The 19,152-nt window shown below is 40.4% G+C and overlaps 1 protein-coding gene across 3 annotated transcripts in view; it reads left to right on the forward strand.

Annotated features, from left to right (window-relative positions):
- LOC109040742 (tyrosine-protein phosphatase non-receptor type 11) overlaps positions 1 to 19,152 on the forward strand; it is a 69,215-nt gene that overhangs the window by 21,716 nt on the left and 28,347 nt on the right. Inside the window, exon 2 of one of the 3 annotated variants that reach the window (XM_019056774.2) lies at positions 2,030 to 2,936. The exons of 1 other annotated variant lie outside the window; for it this stretch is intronic. In XM_019056774.2, the coding sequence (XP_018912319.1) occupies positions 2,797 to 2,936 (140 nt within the window). In that variant the 5' untranslated portion in view covers positions 2,030 to 2,796. Of the gene's footprint in view, positions 1 to 2,029; positions 2,937 to 16,932; positions 17,191 to 19,152 lie in introns of those variants that run through there. One more of the 3 variants, XM_072300660.1, reaches the window with a different exon arrangement.

The raw sequence follows: 19,152 nt of genomic DNA on the forward strand, positions 1-19,152 counted from the left end.
TGCGCAGCTGCCGTAATCCACGTGTGTTGACCGATGTGAGTAAATTGAAACGAGTCATTAGGAATATTGCGCTAATTATGAGTCATTCGCAACGTTTTACCACTGATGATGGTTATTTTTCAATTACGTCTCTCGAATACTGCAGAAAAACGTCGGAAGTTATTATTTCTGAAGCATATCCGATCATGATAATAGCATAGCTATCGATCGTGTGATTATATTATATTTCATTGAGAGGAAGTTTTGAATTTTAAAAATCGTTCAAATTTAACCTTTAGCTGTCCGTTGCGCACACAAGTTACGCCAAACTACGTAGACTTCTTTTCAACGGAAAACTATTCAGTGTAATTTCTTAAAAACTTCCTTGATATTTCTTCTCTGTTAGCAGAATATTCTCATAAATATCAAGACATGAAGTAGGGTTGATTCTCCTGGAAAAATAAAATAGTAGCGGAAATTTTAAAACACCGCAATGGAGGTATGTGGTTTTGCACTTCGGCCCGCGATATCATGATGCCAATCCGTTTCACGGATAATCGTATCCACGCGATTTTCCCCTCGAAAGTCCACTTTTTTTACCATATCCAGGGTGTCTATACAAGTCCGGAATTTTCGGAAAGTACGGAAATAGTACTGATTTTTCAAGGGCGGTCCGGAAGTACTGAAAAAGTGCGGGAATTCCGCAAGAAGGTCCGGAATTTTTACATTTTCTGTCATTTTTGTCGCAATCTGAGCGGGAAATTCGAACTTTTTAAAATTTTCGAATTTCTTTAATTGGAGGTACTGAAAAAGTACTGAATATTAAATGTTAAGGAGGTACTGAATTTCTAGGGAATGTACTGAAAAAGCACTGTAAAAGTACTGGTTTTCGGCCAGCCTGTTTTAGTGGGCACCCTGATATCTCTTCTGCAACAGACTCATCCTCCTCATTTCACATACGTAGCGTTCATCGAACCCTCGTCGCCGAATCGCGAAAATTTCAATACGAAAAAAAGTCGAGATTGCGAAACGCGCCAATTAGGAACGAGAGCCTCGTGATACGAACGTTCGAACGCGCAACGGCAGTGGCGTGGCGCGAATTGCGATGTATCGATTGTTTTGCCATTCAAACGTATGATAGAGGATCGATTATCAAGGTGTTCGCTGCGAACACCCTGTTTATCGATCCTTTTCCATAGGTTTAAATGGCATAACAATCGATATATCGCAAAGCACGCCACGCCGCTGGTTGGCAACGAGCATCGCCACCGTGTGCCGTAACGCAATCAACCTACATTTCAGTTTTGCTCCCACATTTACAGTCGCGCCTCCGTTCTTGGCGTGAGATACTCCTCAAAGCCAGCCCTGCACTGAAAAAAAAAATCTCGGTGTATTTACTAAGAAAAGGGTAAAATTACCAAGAAATGGAAAAAATAGCAAAAATTGTGAATTGTAGCTGTAAAGATACATTTGAATGTTAGACCTCCGGAAATGTATTCCCTTCTCTCCACATAAGCGAATCTCATCTCGGCCGAGTGGATCGACTAATTCAGTGATCACATCATTCGATGCTTGAATATAACAGGATCAGTTCGGTGTTCGGCGAATTGCCGCAAAAATCAAACGACCAATTCACCTGTGACCTTTTGCATTAGCTTTTCGAAACATTCGATCAGAGATAATACATTTTAGGGACCCTGCAGTCCCTGCACTTTCAATTCCAAGCAACATCGTATATGAGCGAAGCAAACACTTCTTTTCGCCTTGTTATGATTATGAAAGTTTGGAAAAGCAAGTTTTTCAAATGAAATCCAACTAACAGATCGCTCAACACTTTTGTCTTCCGTAGGCCCAGTCAATACAAGGCGGCAAATCTAAGTGTTAATTTCCGAAAATAACCTCTCTATTCCGAGGTAGGTAGTGCAGGATCTCTAAAATCAGTATATTGTTGGAGTTTTCCATGCATTTATAAGACCCGGGGAATGATTTGATCACTGAATTATTCTTCAACGTTTTTTTTTTTTTTTTTTTTTTTTTTTTTTGCGAACAGGAAAAGACCTCGCAACATGTTGGCGCTGTTGGCTTGGCTACAAATTCATAATTCCCAACAAACTTATTGACGGTTTTTGGTGCGCGAGTTTCGTGATTTAGTGCGCGTTAACCTGGAAATTTTTGCCAAACTACGCTCTTATTGAAAAGGCAGTAGTACTCAACGGTATCAGATGACACTCCGCGTGTCTCAAAGTGACGCAAAACTCCGGAATTCATCCTCTTTTGTGAATTTCAAGTAGTTTCCTCCAATTTGACACTGATTTTCGCCACCATTTTTCGACGTATCTCGCAGATAAGCAATTATTGCAGATAGCATTAATATTGTGACCTTTCCTCCATTTTTCCTCACCACCCTCAAGTGCCCTCATTCCAAATGGTGGTTATCGTTTTCCGGTCGCTCGCCAACCGCAGTGCGTTGTATTTACGCTTATGTCAATTTCTAACCAATCGTGTTCCGATTACGTTTCTTGCCTAACACTCACAAATATCAACATCATTCCTAGTGATTTTAAAACTGTCGGAATTTCAAGTACTCAGCTCAGTGCTAACGCCGACGTAGTTGATACACGAAGTAGTGCAACGAGTTATCAACCGATCCAGAATCAGCGCATCAAGTTGCCTACCGATCTGGGGGTAGTGCGTCAAATTGCCTACCGATCAAGGCGTTCGTTTCGGATGGAATTTCTGCGTGTAGTGCACGTGAGGATTTATGAACGTGAGGAGGGACTCAGCTAGCGACCACGCGGCGATCCCCAGGATTGAATAATGATTATGCCCGAGTGTGTTAGTCCTTGCAGCCCGATGTTGGCACTCTGCGCTCCGACCAAAGTCATGCTCGGCATTGGCACTGCTCTCTCGTCTGCCCTGTCCGCCGCTGAAAGGAGGCATTCCACTGCCCTCGCTCAGTAAGTCGCCTCACGCTAAACTTTCCGTTGTAACCAGGGCTGTCACAGTCGGGGGAAACCGGGAAATGTCGGGGAATTTTTAAAAGTTATACGGAGAAAAAAACTTCGTGCATGGGACCCGAAGTTGAGGTCATATGGATCTCTGAAGTTTTCGGATCACGCATCCGAAAACTTGAGGTCCAACTGCCGAAGTTCGGGTTAGACTTCTGAAGCTCTCGGTATGTACCGGAGTACTTCAGATGTGTGACCTGAACCCTTTGATATATACCGAAGTACTTCAGAAGTCCGACCCGAACTTCGGCAGTTGGACCTCAAGTTTTTGAATGCGTGATCCGAAAACTTCAGAGATCCATATGACCTCAACTTCGGGTCCCATGCACGACGTTTTTTTCTCGATGTAGGGCAAACCGGGGAATGTCAGGAAAACTTTGTCAATAAATCACCTTCATTTGCCTTCTAGAATGAGTTTAAGGTTTCGAACAACAAATTTTGCCTGAAAACTATTTTCAATTATGCCTTTTTAACCACCCGTCACATATTCAATTGTCAGGGAATTTCACCAAAATGTGTCAGGAAAATCAGGGAAATGTCAGGGAATTTCATTTTCTAAATTCTGTGGCAACCCTGTGTAACTCTTGAGAATTCATGGCTCAACTTAAAAATCACTTATCTCAACTGCAACGTTTTAATCTAATGCCAATTTTTAATTTTTTGGAAAGACTTGAACTCAAAAGTGCCGCTGGGAAAAAAGTCTCTTAGATCCAGCCGAGTCCAGGCTCTTAAAAAATTTGACAAGAAAAAACTCTTGATTCAATCAGATTTTTGCTTGAATCAAAAGGAAATCCGCTTCAATCAAGAGGCTTGGGTCTCGCGATTCAAGCAAAAAACCAAATGAATCAAGAGTATTTTTTCTTGTCAATATTTTAACAGACTGGACTCTGGATTCATGAGATTTCTTTTTCTAGCGTGTTTAAAATTTTAACAGGGTCATACGAAAGGAACACTTTGTTAGAGCGGTTGAAGAGCGGAGGCTGCAAAATGGACGTATATTCCATGTGTGAGGAATTTGCGATTTGACTGTTGATTTCATGTAAAAGTTCGCGAGAAACACGATGGTGCTACTGGTTTTCTCTGAAATCATCTTCCAAGCTCAAAAAAGCTCTCAAGTTGAGGCCAAAACGGAGGGGATATCCCACGCTATCCTGAGAGTCCACCTCTACATCAAGACAAACCCTCCATGCAAAGATAGGGAGCAAATACATTATCAGGGTTGCCGTGTTTTCAGTTTTAGAGTCCCCAAATAAAGTGGCAGCCCTGTCGATGTATTTGCTCCCTATCTTTGCATGGAGAGTTAATTGTTTTGATGTAGAAGTGGACTCTCAGGATAGCGTGGGATATCCCCTCCATTTTGGCCTCAACTTGAGAGCTTTTTTGAGCTTGGGAGATGATTTCAGAGAAAACCAGTGGCACCATCGTGTTTCTCGCGATCTTTTACATGAGAATCAACAGTCAAATCGCAAATTCCTCACACATGCAACATCTCCATTTTAAAATAGAACCATTTCATTAAGCTTGAACGTTTGATTACGGGAATCTGAGATCGGCCGTCGAGTCCTGGCAAGGCAGACGCCTGGATTCGTTTCGAAATAAGAGTTTTTACAAAAGCGACTAATAATCGATTACTCGAATGTCATGCGATTCGATTGATCGATCGATTTTTAAAATTTCGATCAACTGTTCAATCGACTATTGATTCATCCAAACTTATTAGCTTTCCTGTTTCTACATCAGCACAGAACCTCCGAAAATTCCAGCTCGCGAAGTCCAAAATTGGTAGTTTCTGATTGCAAAATATAGTCGAATCGATGGCCGAATCTTCGATTTTCCAAAAATTCAACGAATCGATTCATCAGCTAACCAAAAAATTCTCCATCTCGGAAACCATCCTCATTCATGCGGCTAGCCCCGCTTCCGTCGTCCGTCGAATCGGCGCGTCTCGCGCGGCGCGGCGTCGTGATCTTGAACTTGCCGGTCGCGGACCCAAGGAGGCGCGGCGCGGCGCACAGTGGATTGAGTCAGTCGGAAATGAAATTTTAGCCTTAAACTCCAAATTTTCATGTTTATTTCACTGGAAAAAAAGTCGCTTGGATCTAGAGTCGAGACTTTAAAAACATTGACTAGAAAAAATACTCTTGATTCAATCGGACTTTTTGCTTGAATCAGAAGGAAAGCCGTCTAAATCAAGAGGCTCGGCTCTTCGATTCGTGGAAAAATCGGATTGAATCAAGAGTATTTTTTCTTGTCAGTGTTATTAAGAATCTGGACTCTAGATCCAAGCGATTTTTTTTCCAGTGTTCGTTACATTTCGGACTTTAAAGGGTGCGACTAGAAGAAAATTTCTCAAGGAAACCAATGGAACCTTTTTTAGAACCTCAAAGTTTTGTATAAACGGACAACTCGAAAATTTGGAGGTTAGGTTTGATCTAGTCATGCAGCTCTTGGGGTCCCAAAAAGCAGCCAACCTGTGAACTTGAATTATCCAGGGGTACTATTCAAACTCCGAGAGTAGGTTCATCGATCAAAAATTATAAAAGAACGTATAAAATTTTGATTTCTCATACATTTTCTTAGTTTCAAAGTCTTAATCCTTAAAAACGCTTGTTTACAATGCGCTGTCGGCCGTATTGATTAATCCTTCAAATGCACAGGTTGGCAGCGGCACAATTTTAGTGATTTTCGTTTTTCACGTTGTCGCCCTTTTGGGCTCCAAGAGCTGCATAATTCGAGTTGTCCATACTCTCCCTATAAGGGTACTCTACTTAAAAGCGTTTAAAGTTTCCACATTTTGTCCGACCTCTCCTATTGATTCGATCCACACTGGAAAAAAAAAACACATTGGATCTAGAGTCCAGACTCTTGAAAACATTCACAAAAAAAGGAATCTTGATTTCATCAGATTTAAGCTTAAATCAAAAGAAAATCCGCTCAAATTAAGAGGCTTGGTTCTTGATTTAAGCTTAAATCTGATTGAATCAAGAGTATTTTTTCTTGTCGATGTTTTTAAGAGTCTAGATTCTAGATCCAATGCGGTTTTTTTTCCAGTGCACTGTGCGACGTCGCCGCCAGGATCAACCAGCGCGGAACTTGGACGCACGATCACGACCTCAACGGCGTCCGAAGAAAAATTCCCACTCGGTGGCCCAGATTTCGGGGGGCCTGTGCTAGCCGCACGCAGCTCGAGATCGAGATGCATTGCCGAAATTCGGAACAAGGCGCCTTCTTCAAATCATGGGGTCACATCTAGAGGGGCGTGATTGCGTCGTTGTAGAGCCGCGCTTCACTGCTTATTTACTAATATGTTAGGGTTTTAAAAGAAAAAGAAAGAAAAAAAATCTAAAGACAAATAAATCAGGGCGTCTACAAGTCCGGAATTTCTAGAAAGTCCGGAAATAGTACTGATTTTTTAAGGGCGGTCCGGAAGCACTGAAAAAATCCGGAAATTCCGCAAGGAGGTCCGGAATTTTTTTCATTTCCGAGCGAGGAATTCAAATTTTTGAAATTTTTCGAATTTCGTCAAATGGAGGTACTGACAAAGTACTGAATTTTTCTATCGAGGAGGCACTGAATTTCTTGGGAAAGTACTGAAAAAGCACCGTAAAAGTACTGATTTTTGGCCAGCCTGTTTTAGTAGACACCGTGATTAAACCCCTCTGACTCTGACCACTTTTAGAAAAGTAATAGGCTAGGGTCGCATCGGTAGCAAAAGACCGGAAAAATTGTCGACCACTTTGACAAGATAAGCATTAAAGCACCACAAGTCATACCGCTTCATCGAAAGTGCCCGTAGATCACGTTTGACGTGTTCAGAAAGTCCAGATAATCCATGAGAAAGAAATTACTGTTTATAGTCAGAGGTGCAGGCATTTCAAACTACCCGCTTGCTACATAAAAAGAGAAAAAAACACGTAAAACGAACACAGGTCGAATAGGTCATTACCAACGAACTTAAAAGTCTGGCGAATTGCTGGAGTTCGATTTTGTACAACAAATACGTAAAGCCTCCTTGTTTCGGACCCAGAACATAAGTGAACTTCCATAAAGAAGTCAGCTCCGTGAGAATATTGTCCCGTCAAAAATCACATAAAAATTAATTAGCGTCCGATTTGTTTGCCGATATCGATTTTTTGGCGAATGAGAAGCTTTCACAGACAAACACGGACAATCCTAATTTATTTTTTGAGTTTTGAAACTCGTTCATTTGTCCGGCGTATTCTACGCGAAATGATGAGAGCACTTATCTGCAGCGATGCTCGCACTGAAAAAAAATTCTCGGCGTTTTTACCAAGGTCCGTTGGTACCTTTACCATCTCACTTTTTTTACCAATTATTGGTAATTTTACCAAGACAGACTTGTAAGCTTACCTAAAAACCGGTATTTTTACTGTTTTTTTTTAGGTAAGAATACCATTTTATGGTAATCAATCCCGGTAACTTTGCCATTTTATCTTGGTAACTCTACCACAGTCGATAAGAAATATGGTGTTTTTACCAAGGTCCACTAAAATTACCAAGAAAGTTCAATAATTTTACCGAGATTTCTCGGTAAAACTACCAATTCCATAAATGGTAATTTTACCAAGAAAAACTGGGATCAAATAGAACCCTGAATTCTTGGTAATTTTACCCTTTTCTTAGTAAATACACCGAGATTTTTTTTTCAGTGCGGTTCCTGATCTTGTCGCGTAGTTCATCAATCCGCGACATTTCTTTCACTTGGCAACACGGTGGAAGTTATTCCGTTCTGGTGGGTGGAATTTGAGGCGTGCACTCAAAGAATAATCAAGATATTTTCTCGGACCCAGGACGTTCATCTGAACCAGTGGCGTGGCGTGCTTTGCGATATATCGATTGTCATGCCATTTAAACCTATGGGAAAGGATCGATAAACAGAGTGTTCGCAGCGAACACCGTAATAATCGACTCTTTACCATAGGTTTAAATGGCATAACAATCGATACATCGCAATCCACGCCACGCCACTGATCCGAACAGCGTCGAGCTCCAATAACGTTGAACGCAGTGAGCGGGGAACCAAAAGCCAGAGCTCGGAATTCATTTTGGCGAACTCGTTATACTTTCGGACGATTTCACCAATTAAGTGTTTTGCACAGTCACTTTTCCGGATATCGGTGAAAGACGCTCGTATAGCGCGAAAGAATTTGCTTTTTTATGAAATCGACTACATTTTGCAATTAGGAACACTGGAAAAAAAAACACATTGGATCTAGAGTCCAGACTCTTCAAAACATCGACAAGAAAAAATACTCTTGATTCAATCAGATTGGAGCTTAAATCAAGAACCGCTTGGCTCTTAATTTGAGCGGATTTCCTTTTGATTTAAGCTTAAATCTGATTGAATCAAGAGTCATTTTTCTTGTCAATGTTTTCAAGAGTCTGGACTCTAGATCCAATGTGTTTTTTTTTTCCAGTGCACGCGGTTCCAGTTGATTCAACCAACGATTTGGTCGATCAAAGAAGTCATTTAGGTTGATCAGACCGAGAAAAAAGTAACTCAGAGAAACCCAAACTAACCACAAACACGGAAATTTTCAACTTCATAGGTATCTTATAGAAAGAGTTTCACTCTGTGTCGTGCTTCGTGACAAACGCAATGCACGCTCAAGTTTTATTTTTCAGCTCCCCAGCCACCCCCTCCCCCCTTCAAATGAGTCAAATTGTGAATCACCGAGAAAAACCCCAAAGTAGTGGTCCCATTTAACCAGCTACACGATGGGCATTACGAAATGGGCCCAAATCATCGGTTGATTCTGGTGCCAGGTTGAGAAATCGCGGGAGACTTCAACGCATGGTTAAGAAAAAAAACCTAGCCGCCGCGCCGCGAGTCATGTTACAATGCGAGTTTTGAAAATTCCCATCTGATCACACGTTGGCATGCAAAAATGAACTATGTGTGAAGCTCGTGTCGGTGAGGGTGGGAAACGGGCCCGGTATCTGAGGATCGGCAGACGATTCTATCAAATAGCTCGTCAGGTGATTAGAGAAATGTAAGTTTAGGTGTCCTCTAATCTTGTATATTCGATCTAATTTTCCCGGATTATTTGAGACGGCTGAATTTTGTGAATTTGAGTAGTGTTCTCATTCACTGAAACTTCTAGCCGCAAGAAACGAATTTTTTGAATGCTCAAATTTTGGATAATATTGCTCAAATGTACTTGCAAATTTTTTAAATTTTTCTTCGTCTGGTTACTTTTTATCAACCGTTCGGTTTCTTATTTGTTTCTAGTATAGTCCCTAAAATGTCAGATGGCACTGTCTCTGCATCTTGCATTTGCATCTTTATGCGTAGGTATAGGAGAAAACTGAGACACTTCAATTTATATTTCAAGTGTTGCAAAGTCCCAAAAATTTAGTATTTCATAGTTGAAAGTATTCGGAAATGTTGCGGAAGTCCTTACAAGATCCTTACGAATTCTATGTCGCACCATTTAGAACTCCTTTAAAAGTCATTGATCGTGCTTTTGTAAAGCTGTCTAAACCCTGGAAATTTTTGCTTTCTGGAAAGGGTGGTGTCACTTTTATTCTTCGATATTGAGCGTTAAAACTCGAGGTTCTTGCCGATATTATCATCATCATTCCCCACACTGCGATGTCTTCATTTTGCTTTTGTCCGAGCAATTTGTAGAGATCTACTTGGGAGATGCTCATGGTTTCTCAGCTGTCGGTTGATGACACTTAGTGTGATTTCACTGGAGTGAATTTTTTTAATTTCTACCGAGGTTTTGAGGCTGCGAAGTGGGAGCGGCGATTGTCCGGAGATGAGTCGCGTAGCGACTTCGGAGGCCTGGGTTTTGTCGGTGAAACTAGAACCGATTCATCTCTTTGTTTCTTTCGCCTTGCACGCAACCTGGTCGAACGCCCTGAAAAAATCCACTCCACATATCGTGGCATATGACCCGGCAGTCTCAGGACCCGGGTTGATATCATCACCCTGTGAACGGACCCGTGGGATCTGAGCGGCATCTCGCGGCATTGTTGCCGCTTATGCCCGAAAGAAATCCACGTTTTCCTCGATGCAACTAAACCTAAGCCAAAACCGATGTTGGCTGTAAAGAAAAAAGAGAAGATCGCGATTTAAGGATTTGTACCCCCGACGCGCGACTTTACCATAGGTTCTCAAGAAAATCAGCCAAGATTTTGTACTTGGCCACTTTCTTCTATCACGGAGAAAAAAACTTGGTGCGTGGGACCCGCAGTTTAGGTTATGTGGATCTCTGAAGTTTTCGGATTGAGCATCTGAACACTTTAGGTCTAGCTGTCGAGGTTCGGATCACACATCTGAAACTTCAGTTCTTACATCTGAAGTACTTTGGTTCTCACATTCGAAAAACTTCGGTTCTCACATCTGAAGTACTTCAGATGTAAGAACTGAAGTTTCAGATGTGTGATCCGAACCTCGACAGCTAGACCTAAAGTGTTCAGATGCTCAATCCGAAAACTTCAGAGTTCCATATGACCTAAACTTCGGGTCCCACGCACGAGGTTTTTTTCTCCGTGAATGTTCTCAGAAGTGCAGTAAAATAAGCCATTTTTTTTATTATTATTGAGTAAAACCTTACTTAAACGTCCCATTTAAAAAAAAAAAAAAAAAAAAACATTACTTTCCCTTAAAAATAATTTTTTCGTCTATTTTTCAGGCTTTCTTAGTTATTCTCGGAAAAATTAGTAGGTCGGTCAAGTCAGTCGTGATTTGAAAGAGCGATTGAAAAGTTGGCTTACGGATTGCCAACGCTTACAGGGTGGAGATACGGGGATCAAAATATCGTCCAAAATGGCTTACGTAACACTTGAAAGGCCCCCCGATTCGCTGTCTCCGAATTATTTGCGATTAAAGCTGCACTCAGTGACGTCACACTACCGCGAAAGTTAACTCGCAACCCCACTTTGTTGTTTCGCCGCGTGAAAGTTGGCAACATTTTGCCGGCGAGCGCAGCTTTGATCGGGGCTTATAACAATGATGCAGAGCAATTCTGGCTTAATTGAATGCTTCATCTGAAAATCCGCTGATGAAATCTTACCCGAGGATCATGCGCATGCGCAGCGTGGGATTTAAAAGAGGAGGAGCAAAAACCCGAAAATCTCAAAACTACTTTCTTTTTCCCTCTCTTTTTCTTCCTATTCCTCTTCCTCTTCCTCTTCTGTTCTGTATTTTTCTGATCCTGTCTTTTTTGTTCTCACAAGTACAAATAAGAATTATGCACATCAACGAAAGAAAATCTACCGTAATATTGTTCAGTCGTATCAATCTCCATAGAATCAATGATATGTAACCGTCAAAAGCCATTAATGGACCGGGATTTTGTAAAACGCCGAGGCAGTTGGTTAAATGATGATTCATAAATTTTTACATGGTTTGGACTGACAGCTCCCAATTTTTCAATATTTTCGACGCCAGAATCGATAGAACTGGGGTTTTTTCTGAAATAGCGTGTAGTATGTTCCTCTTAAGTCCTTACAGTCATAAGGTGACCTTATCCTTCCCAGGTGTTACAGGTTAAACATTCCCAGGTGTTTAATACACCACTGCATAATTTGAAGCTAAATGATCAGTTTAGCCCTAGAAATCATAAAAAATGTAAAAAAATCATCTAAAATTTACCAGAAAATGCTCCTCTACTCATTTGAAGGATGACATGTCAAAATTTAGTAAACAATACAAAATTGCAATCGGACGTATAAAATAATTGACTATATCTGCCTCGTTTAAACCGTGAACTCATACATGTGATCTACCTGAACATGACTGTTGGCGATGGACGTACCTATAACACATTTTCATTCTTTTGACCAAACTTATCATGATAAGGGATTCTATAACCCCCCCCCCCCTTCCTCGTAGAGTTAGAATTCAAGAGATATTTTCTCTCTTTCTACCCGGCAGGTCTTCCTGGGGTATAAAATTGCCAGCGGGAAGTGTTCGAGATTATTATTGAGCAATATCTTTCACCGGACGACGAGAAAAGGAAAGCAGATTTCGACATTCGGGGTCATTCTTCTTCATTCATTGATTAATTTGTTCGTTCATTCGTAACGAGACTTGTTCGACTGGTGCAGATTCAGGGATTTGCCGGTACAAGCGAGATGGTGAACAGATTTTAATTAATAATTTATTTCACTCAGTAATCACGCCTCAACACCGGCGGAAGCCGATATTATTGAATTTTGATTCTACTGGTCGAAAGCTCAGTTGCCAGATCCTGTTTTAAAAAGACCCTTTGTGGTGTACCCTGTTTGCCAAACTCCATCGACTTGGAAAAGTTCGCAATGAAAACAATGAAACTACGGCCAGACAAAAGTCAAAAGTTTAAGTCATTCATATTATGTATTAAACTAATAATAAAAGGTAGAGAAGTTAACAGTGTTATAATAATTATGAATAACATTGCTTCTACTCGCTCTGACTGGTATCCTCAAGTTGTAATACTTATTAATAAAATAAGTGTAGATATTATTGTCTTTATTGTACCTTGAAAATTGTTCTCGAAAACTGCGTACAATCTACGTAAAAGACGCCAAGAACATAGCCTAAGCCTGAAGTTGTCAATATTGGATTAATTAACTTGATTGTTTCAATTAAGCTAAGCTGTTGAGCCGTCAGCCCTAATTCACACGGTGAAAAATGAGCCCCAAGGCGGCGTTGATGCTCTCGTCAATTCATTCGCCTAATGGAAGTCCCTCTCTAATATAGGCTGTAAATTTTCACGGAAAACGGTATAGATACGTTGATGATCTTAATAGCTAAGCAAACGCGAGCTTCGAAATACTCCCAAGCTCAAATGAAGAACGTGCTCAAAACCGCGTCTAAAAAGACCCAGGTTGTTCATTCGAGGCAATTTTTTTTCTTTAAATAAACACAAACTACGTGCAGCGTGCAGCCAGCGCGAAAGTAATTAAAAATGTTTCCACGGATAAATTCTTTGAGATTCTGCTCTCCTCATTGTGTCTTTTTTCTCTGATTTTCTTGTCGCCACTATCGAGTCAGTACTCCTGTCCGAGTTTTCACATAGCTTGTTACGTACCCAGTTTCCAATCCACAATGTCAGTTTTCCAATACAACGCACAATACAATGTCAGTTTTCAAACTACAATGCCTGAAGAAAAGAGGTCACTCGGACATTTTCAGCTGTTGTCTGTGCCAAAATATTTATGAAAATCCTGTGTGCGGCTATATCAGTAACCTAGATTTGAGTTATATGCCACAGACATCCATTTTCCCTTCGATGATATCATACCAGTATCGAATACGTCAGTCAACAATCAATCGAGAATATTAATAATCCGCAAGCGGCCTAAAAATAGGAGTCCCCTTTTAGGCCCCTCCTGAAAAGCATCGATTCAGTGGTCATTAGACTAATCTAGTTATTTCCTTCTCTTTTCTGTGAATTTTTCGAAGTTTTTGTCGGAGTACAAATTTAACCATTTGACAGGTCTTTGACCGCCCTTTGAATTATTGTTGGGTCTCAGTCGTCATGACCACCAATCAATATTATTTCTTGAGCGCGTATTTGGGGTATTGAATGAATGCCAGAGGTCCTGCCGTAGTATGTCTTGTTGCTTCTTCGGCTTACGTTTCCGGGTTAAATGTCTTGTTTCATTTTTACTGGTCTAACGTGATTTTGATGCCACTGAAAGATGATTCGCGTCATTCGGGAGGACGAGAGCGATTGTGAGCATTGGAGCACTTACATTGTAGACGCAACATAAGTTCATGCATATTTAAATGGGTTTTTTTTTCTTTCTTTCTTTCTTTAAATGACTTATTGTGTGCGTCCATGAGAACCTGAACATAAATAGGATTGCATTTTGCAAAAAGGAACCACTAGCATTGCAATGTTGCTAAGATCGTGCAACTTCTTTCGTCTTGGAGGAAAACCCCTTCATAGTTTCCCTTAATAGTTTCTATTTTACTCGCTAAAAACTGTAAATTTAAGACAAAAATTACCATCTAAATTTCATAGTTTTTCACAATTTCCGCAATTTTATTGCAAAGGATGAAGTTGCACAATCTTAGCATCATTGCAATGCTAGTGGTTCCTTTTTGCAAAATGCAATCCAATTTATGTTTAATTAAATGGGTTTGTTTTCTTTTTTTCTTAATTTAAATGCCTTATTGTGTGCGTCCATGAGAACCTGCTCACAAAATCTCAAAATAAAGATACTGATATTGGAGCACACAGAAATGCTCTCCCGATATTTTTGGATAGGAAATAGCCCAACACCGTCGAATGAAACCTTTATGATGGTTTGAAGTTGGCAGCTCCTGGGAGAAGACGTAGGGGACGCCCAGCAAAATCGTGGATTGGTGGCATTCAAGATGAAATCACAAGATGCGATCTACCAGATGACCTCTGGATCAATAGGCAAGGATGTCGATTAGGTGTCGCAGAGCGCCCGAGCGCGCTGTAAAGCGACTGGAATGTATGTAGCTCAAAAAAATTAATTTCGTGAAAAAGCAGCTGTTCCTAATGTTTGTCTGCGTCGTTCAAGGCACAGAATTCGTCGTTACCTAGACAGAAGAACGTAACTAGTTTTCAATGTTGCCGGATTTCAACTCTTAAATTGTTTTATTTTACTTTATTATCTTTGGGCATTTTTAATGAAAAATTTAAATAAATCTTCCTTCAATAACACGAAAAAGTCAATTCAATGTCGACGAAAATCACATAGTTATAATCTTGTAAAATTTTGAATTGTCGGAGTCAGTTTATCTGACTAAGAATGGTGGTACGTTCTTGTGTGTGGTGCACGAAGAATTGTTGGATTTTAATGGAACTTGCCACCATTAATTACTGTAAAAATTAACTCAGCTGCTCCGAACCTGTTCTCAAAGACGTTGGAGATACTTTTCTGCAGATACAGGGTCATTCAAAAGTCACGCACCACTGGCCATAACTTTAGTTCTAATTATGATATCGACTTGCGGTCTAAGACATTTTTCCTCATATCGAGGGGGAAACTTTTTTAGGTACTTTCCAGTTTTTGATCCCCTCGGGGGGAGGGGGCGGGGGGCAACCCAAAAATTTCAAATGGCCACTCCCCTCATGGCCAGTGGTGCGTGACTTTTGAGTAACCCTGTATCTCGTAACTCAGCTCTCGAACTGACCCGAGAAAAATGACTGCTTTGAAAATGTGTCCCTCACTCGAAAAAAAAAAACACATTGGATCTAGAGTCCAGACTCTTGAAAACATTGACAAGAAAAAATACTCTTGATTCAATCGGATTTTTGCTTGAATCAAAATGAAATCCGCTTAAATTAAGAGGCTTGGTTCTTGATTTAAGCTAGATTCTGATTGAATCAAGAGTACTTTTTCTTGTCCATGTTTTTAAGAGTCTGGACTCCAGATCATATGTGTTTTTTTTTCCAGTGCTTTTCCGTGGACGGTGAACATTTAGAGGCAATTTTCTCACTTGGAGATACGCTACGTTCGGAACAAAAAAAGTTAGTCGGAAATTTTGCATGGGTGCATTAGTATGATTACGCAAACACGATGAGCGTTTAAATTCGGCCGAGCAAGAGGCTACCGATAATTGGTCGTGCGAAGAGTGAAGAGTAATCGGCACACGAGATTACATGAAAATTTGAAGCATTTTAATTCCTCGAGCGACGGCGAAGTGCAGCGTGCGCGTGCATGCTGTTGCGGCGAGCCAATGATGTAACAGGATTATCGAATCGGATTTCGATTTCGCACTTTCACGACCGGGAAGAGCCGCGGATTCGCTCTTCATTCGCACTCCTGACATCCGAATTGCAGCTGCCGACAGAGTCGACTCTGTGCATCATTGCGCTGCCCAAATCGTCGCTTCCCTTACTGGAAAAAAAAACACATCGGATCTAGAGTCCAGACTCTTGAAAACATTGACAAGAAAAAATACTCTTGATTCAATCAGATTTTTGCTTAAATCAAAAGGAAAGCCGCTCAAATTAAGAGGCTTGGTTCTCGATTTAAGCAAAAATCCGATTGAATCAAGAGTATTTTTTCTTGTCGATGTTTTTAAGAGTCTGGACTCTAGATCCAATGTGTTTTTTTTCCAGTGCAGGTATATAGGCGATTGGTGTCACATTTTCAGCCTCGAAAAGGTGCCCTCAATAGTCCCCTTGAAAGAAAGCCTGAAGATGTGTCCTTTAGTCGCCGTACCTCTGACGCAAAGGTGGCACTCTATTTCCACACTGGAAAAAAAACACAATGGATCTAGAGTCCAGACTCTTGAAAACATTGAAAAGAAAAAATACTCTTGATTCAATCAGATTTAAGCTTAAATCAAAAGGAAATCCGCTCAAATTAAGAGGCTTGGTTCTTGATTTAAGCAAAAATCCGATAGAATCAAGAGTATTTTTTATTGTTGACGTTTTTAAGAGTCTGGACTCTAGATCAAATGTGTTTTTTTTCCAGTGCATGAAAGAACACGGAAAAAATTCAATTGCTGTTTTAACAATTCAATTGCTAAAAAAGGTGACTGCAATGTTTCAATGCAGATTTTACAACAAAAAAACGCTACTTTAACCACCCTCGTGGTTAAATTAGCTTACGATAGTGTTGTTTTCTACCGTTAACTTAAAGTCTGATTTTTCTATCCAGTGCATTGGCGACTCTTGCAAGTTGACAACACTGACTTTCATCCATTCAAAAGTTTACAAAACAAGCGATTCTAGGTGAGGCATAGTCGATATTTTTACTTAATGGATATGTACGAAGGCGAAACAGTTTTTCCAAATCGCTAGAATCGCCTGCGCCAAGACCGGCAAAAGGTGGGGTACACTTTACTTACCACGGGAGTGGCGAAACAACTTAACAGCGATATGATAATCCTTGCTTTTAGTGCATTAGAGATAAGTATGTTTATACTAAATGAGGTTGGGAAAAAAGGAGAACAGCGCAAAAAACCGCTCCGCCAAGCATTGTTTATTCTCTCGATAAACTGAGTTTTAGAAGTCACAGAACCTCTGGGAAGTATAGGTAGTATTCGTGGATAATGTGCCGTTTGATTTTGTGCCGGCCAGAAATATCAATTATATCACAAACTCCCCGTTTTATTGGCATTCTAATATCGGCTGTGTGAATAGAATTTTAGTTCGGTTAATATGGTGCGAATGAACCCAAATATTCGTCATTTACTCTTAATGGTTAAACATGCGTTCTTTAAAAAATCATCGCGGGTGCATTGGAGGCAATCGAGGTTGTATGAGTCCTGTGTTTTTACTTACTCGCTCCCCTTGCGGGTAGAGGCATCCTATTGTAGTATTATAATATTGTCAACCCCCTTCCAAAAAAAAAGAAAAGAAGAAAAACATTGAAAGGTTTCTCCTCGAGATCGTTCACAGTAAAAGGGATCTGAGGTAACAAGTGGATCTGGGGTCCTTCGGAGTGATATTTTCGTCAAGTTTTCTTTTCAAAATTTTGCGTTTGAGCTCCCGACATTTTTAATTGCATCGTGTAGCAAAACGTGTTGAAAACACCCCTCGCGTTTCCAGAAAAGGCGCATTTGTTGACAGCATTATTGTGAAAGTTAAATTTTGAACAAGCTCGTTTTAATTATGATAATAAGAAGTTATCATTGTTGTTTTGTTGTTTTCCAAACTGATTGTATGTTACATAGTGCACTCCACTTTTTAACATAATCCTGCATTCAATACCAAATGTTTGCGTTTCCAATGGGCCTGAAGCTCGTTCACACGAAATACTCCTAACTGGGAAAACTTTATGTGGGTAAAATCTCACGATAATCATGTTGAGCAAATCAGAATTTTTTTAAAAATATGTATCAAATGGTGTTGCTTGAGCTCTGATTTATGATTCAAAATTAACCACTGTGTTTTTTGTTTGTTTCAGGTAAGTCCTCATAACAATTACCTAACAAAAGAAGTAAGAAGTCAACATTGGAGATCGTGAGTGCCTCGTGCTGTTTGCATATCTGTATATTTTTGACTGTGTACGGTGCACAGGAATAATTAAAATTTCAAATCAATCGAGAGCATATCGATGGCTGAAGTGCGAAACCACGTATCTCCGTCTGCGACGTTGCAGAATTTCGGTTATATTTTATTTTTTCATCGGAAAAGTAGTCAACTTAATTTCTTAGAAACTTCTTTAATTTTTCATCTCTACTCAGGGCCGGATTTTCCTACTTGCCGCCCATGGGCCGCCTGTATTTTGCCGCCCCCTTCTCATTCGTTTTGAAACATCAATAAAAACCATCAAGTAAACGTGCCGGCGAGGGAGGGGTGCATAAGACGCGTTTACTCGTGTTGAGCACATTTTTTGGGAAAGCTCTGTCAGCACTACTAGCAAATGGTCACGGAACTTTGCGCGAAAGTCAAGTTTCGTAAACCTATCTCTAATGGACAAGGCCTTCCATTCATAAGAAATGAACTAAAAAATTATGAAAGAACAAACACAAAATTTGGTTTAATGACTTTAACTTCCGCCGCCGCGCGCCGACCGCACCATGTTTGGCGCAATGCGTGAAGTATTCGTGCAGTCTTGTAGGCGCTAATATATGTTACATGCCGATTGCCGCGCCGCGGACTTCTCCTTTTCATCTCAAGTCCTCGTCATCATTTCTCTAGTCTCAAGTCCTCGTCATCTAAGTCGCGCCGTTCCAGGCCAAATTGTGGTTTGGTATTATCTCTTAACTCGACTAATTAAAGGCGCTGTCTCTTGTATCACTGAAATACGACAAAATTAGAAATTACGATTCTCTCAGGAAATGAGAGATTTTGTAGCCTTTTCTCGTTTTTAATTTTTTTCCTAAATCCGATTTTTTTTTATACCTACATTTAAAAAAATTGCAAAAACGATTCTACAATTTTCGATGAAAAGAATTCTGGCAAAATCACCCATTAAATTCTTCTCCGACGGATTAATTAGCAACGAAGATTCTGAGACACTGTAACCGAGAAGTGCCTTTTTCGCATCCAGTACCTCAATTGTGAACAAAATTATCTGAAGAACTGGAAGGAAAATATTCATATGATTACCAGGAAATTTGTGTTTTATCAAAGGATATTTGGCAAGGCCTGTTGGCTCATACGGCGTTTTTCCTGAACACGGCAGATTACTCTCCTTATGGTCCAGTTACACGATCAAATTGAGCCATCAATTTGAAGCTCTGATTGGTGGAAAAAGACCTGAGGTGAGG

Source organism: Bemisia tabaci, chromosome 5 (assembly GCF_918797505.1).
Source record: "Bemisia tabaci chromosome 5, PGI_BMITA_v3".
Lineage (NCBI taxonomy): Eukaryota > Metazoa > Arthropoda > Insecta > Hemiptera > Aleyrodidae > Bemisia > Bemisia tabaci.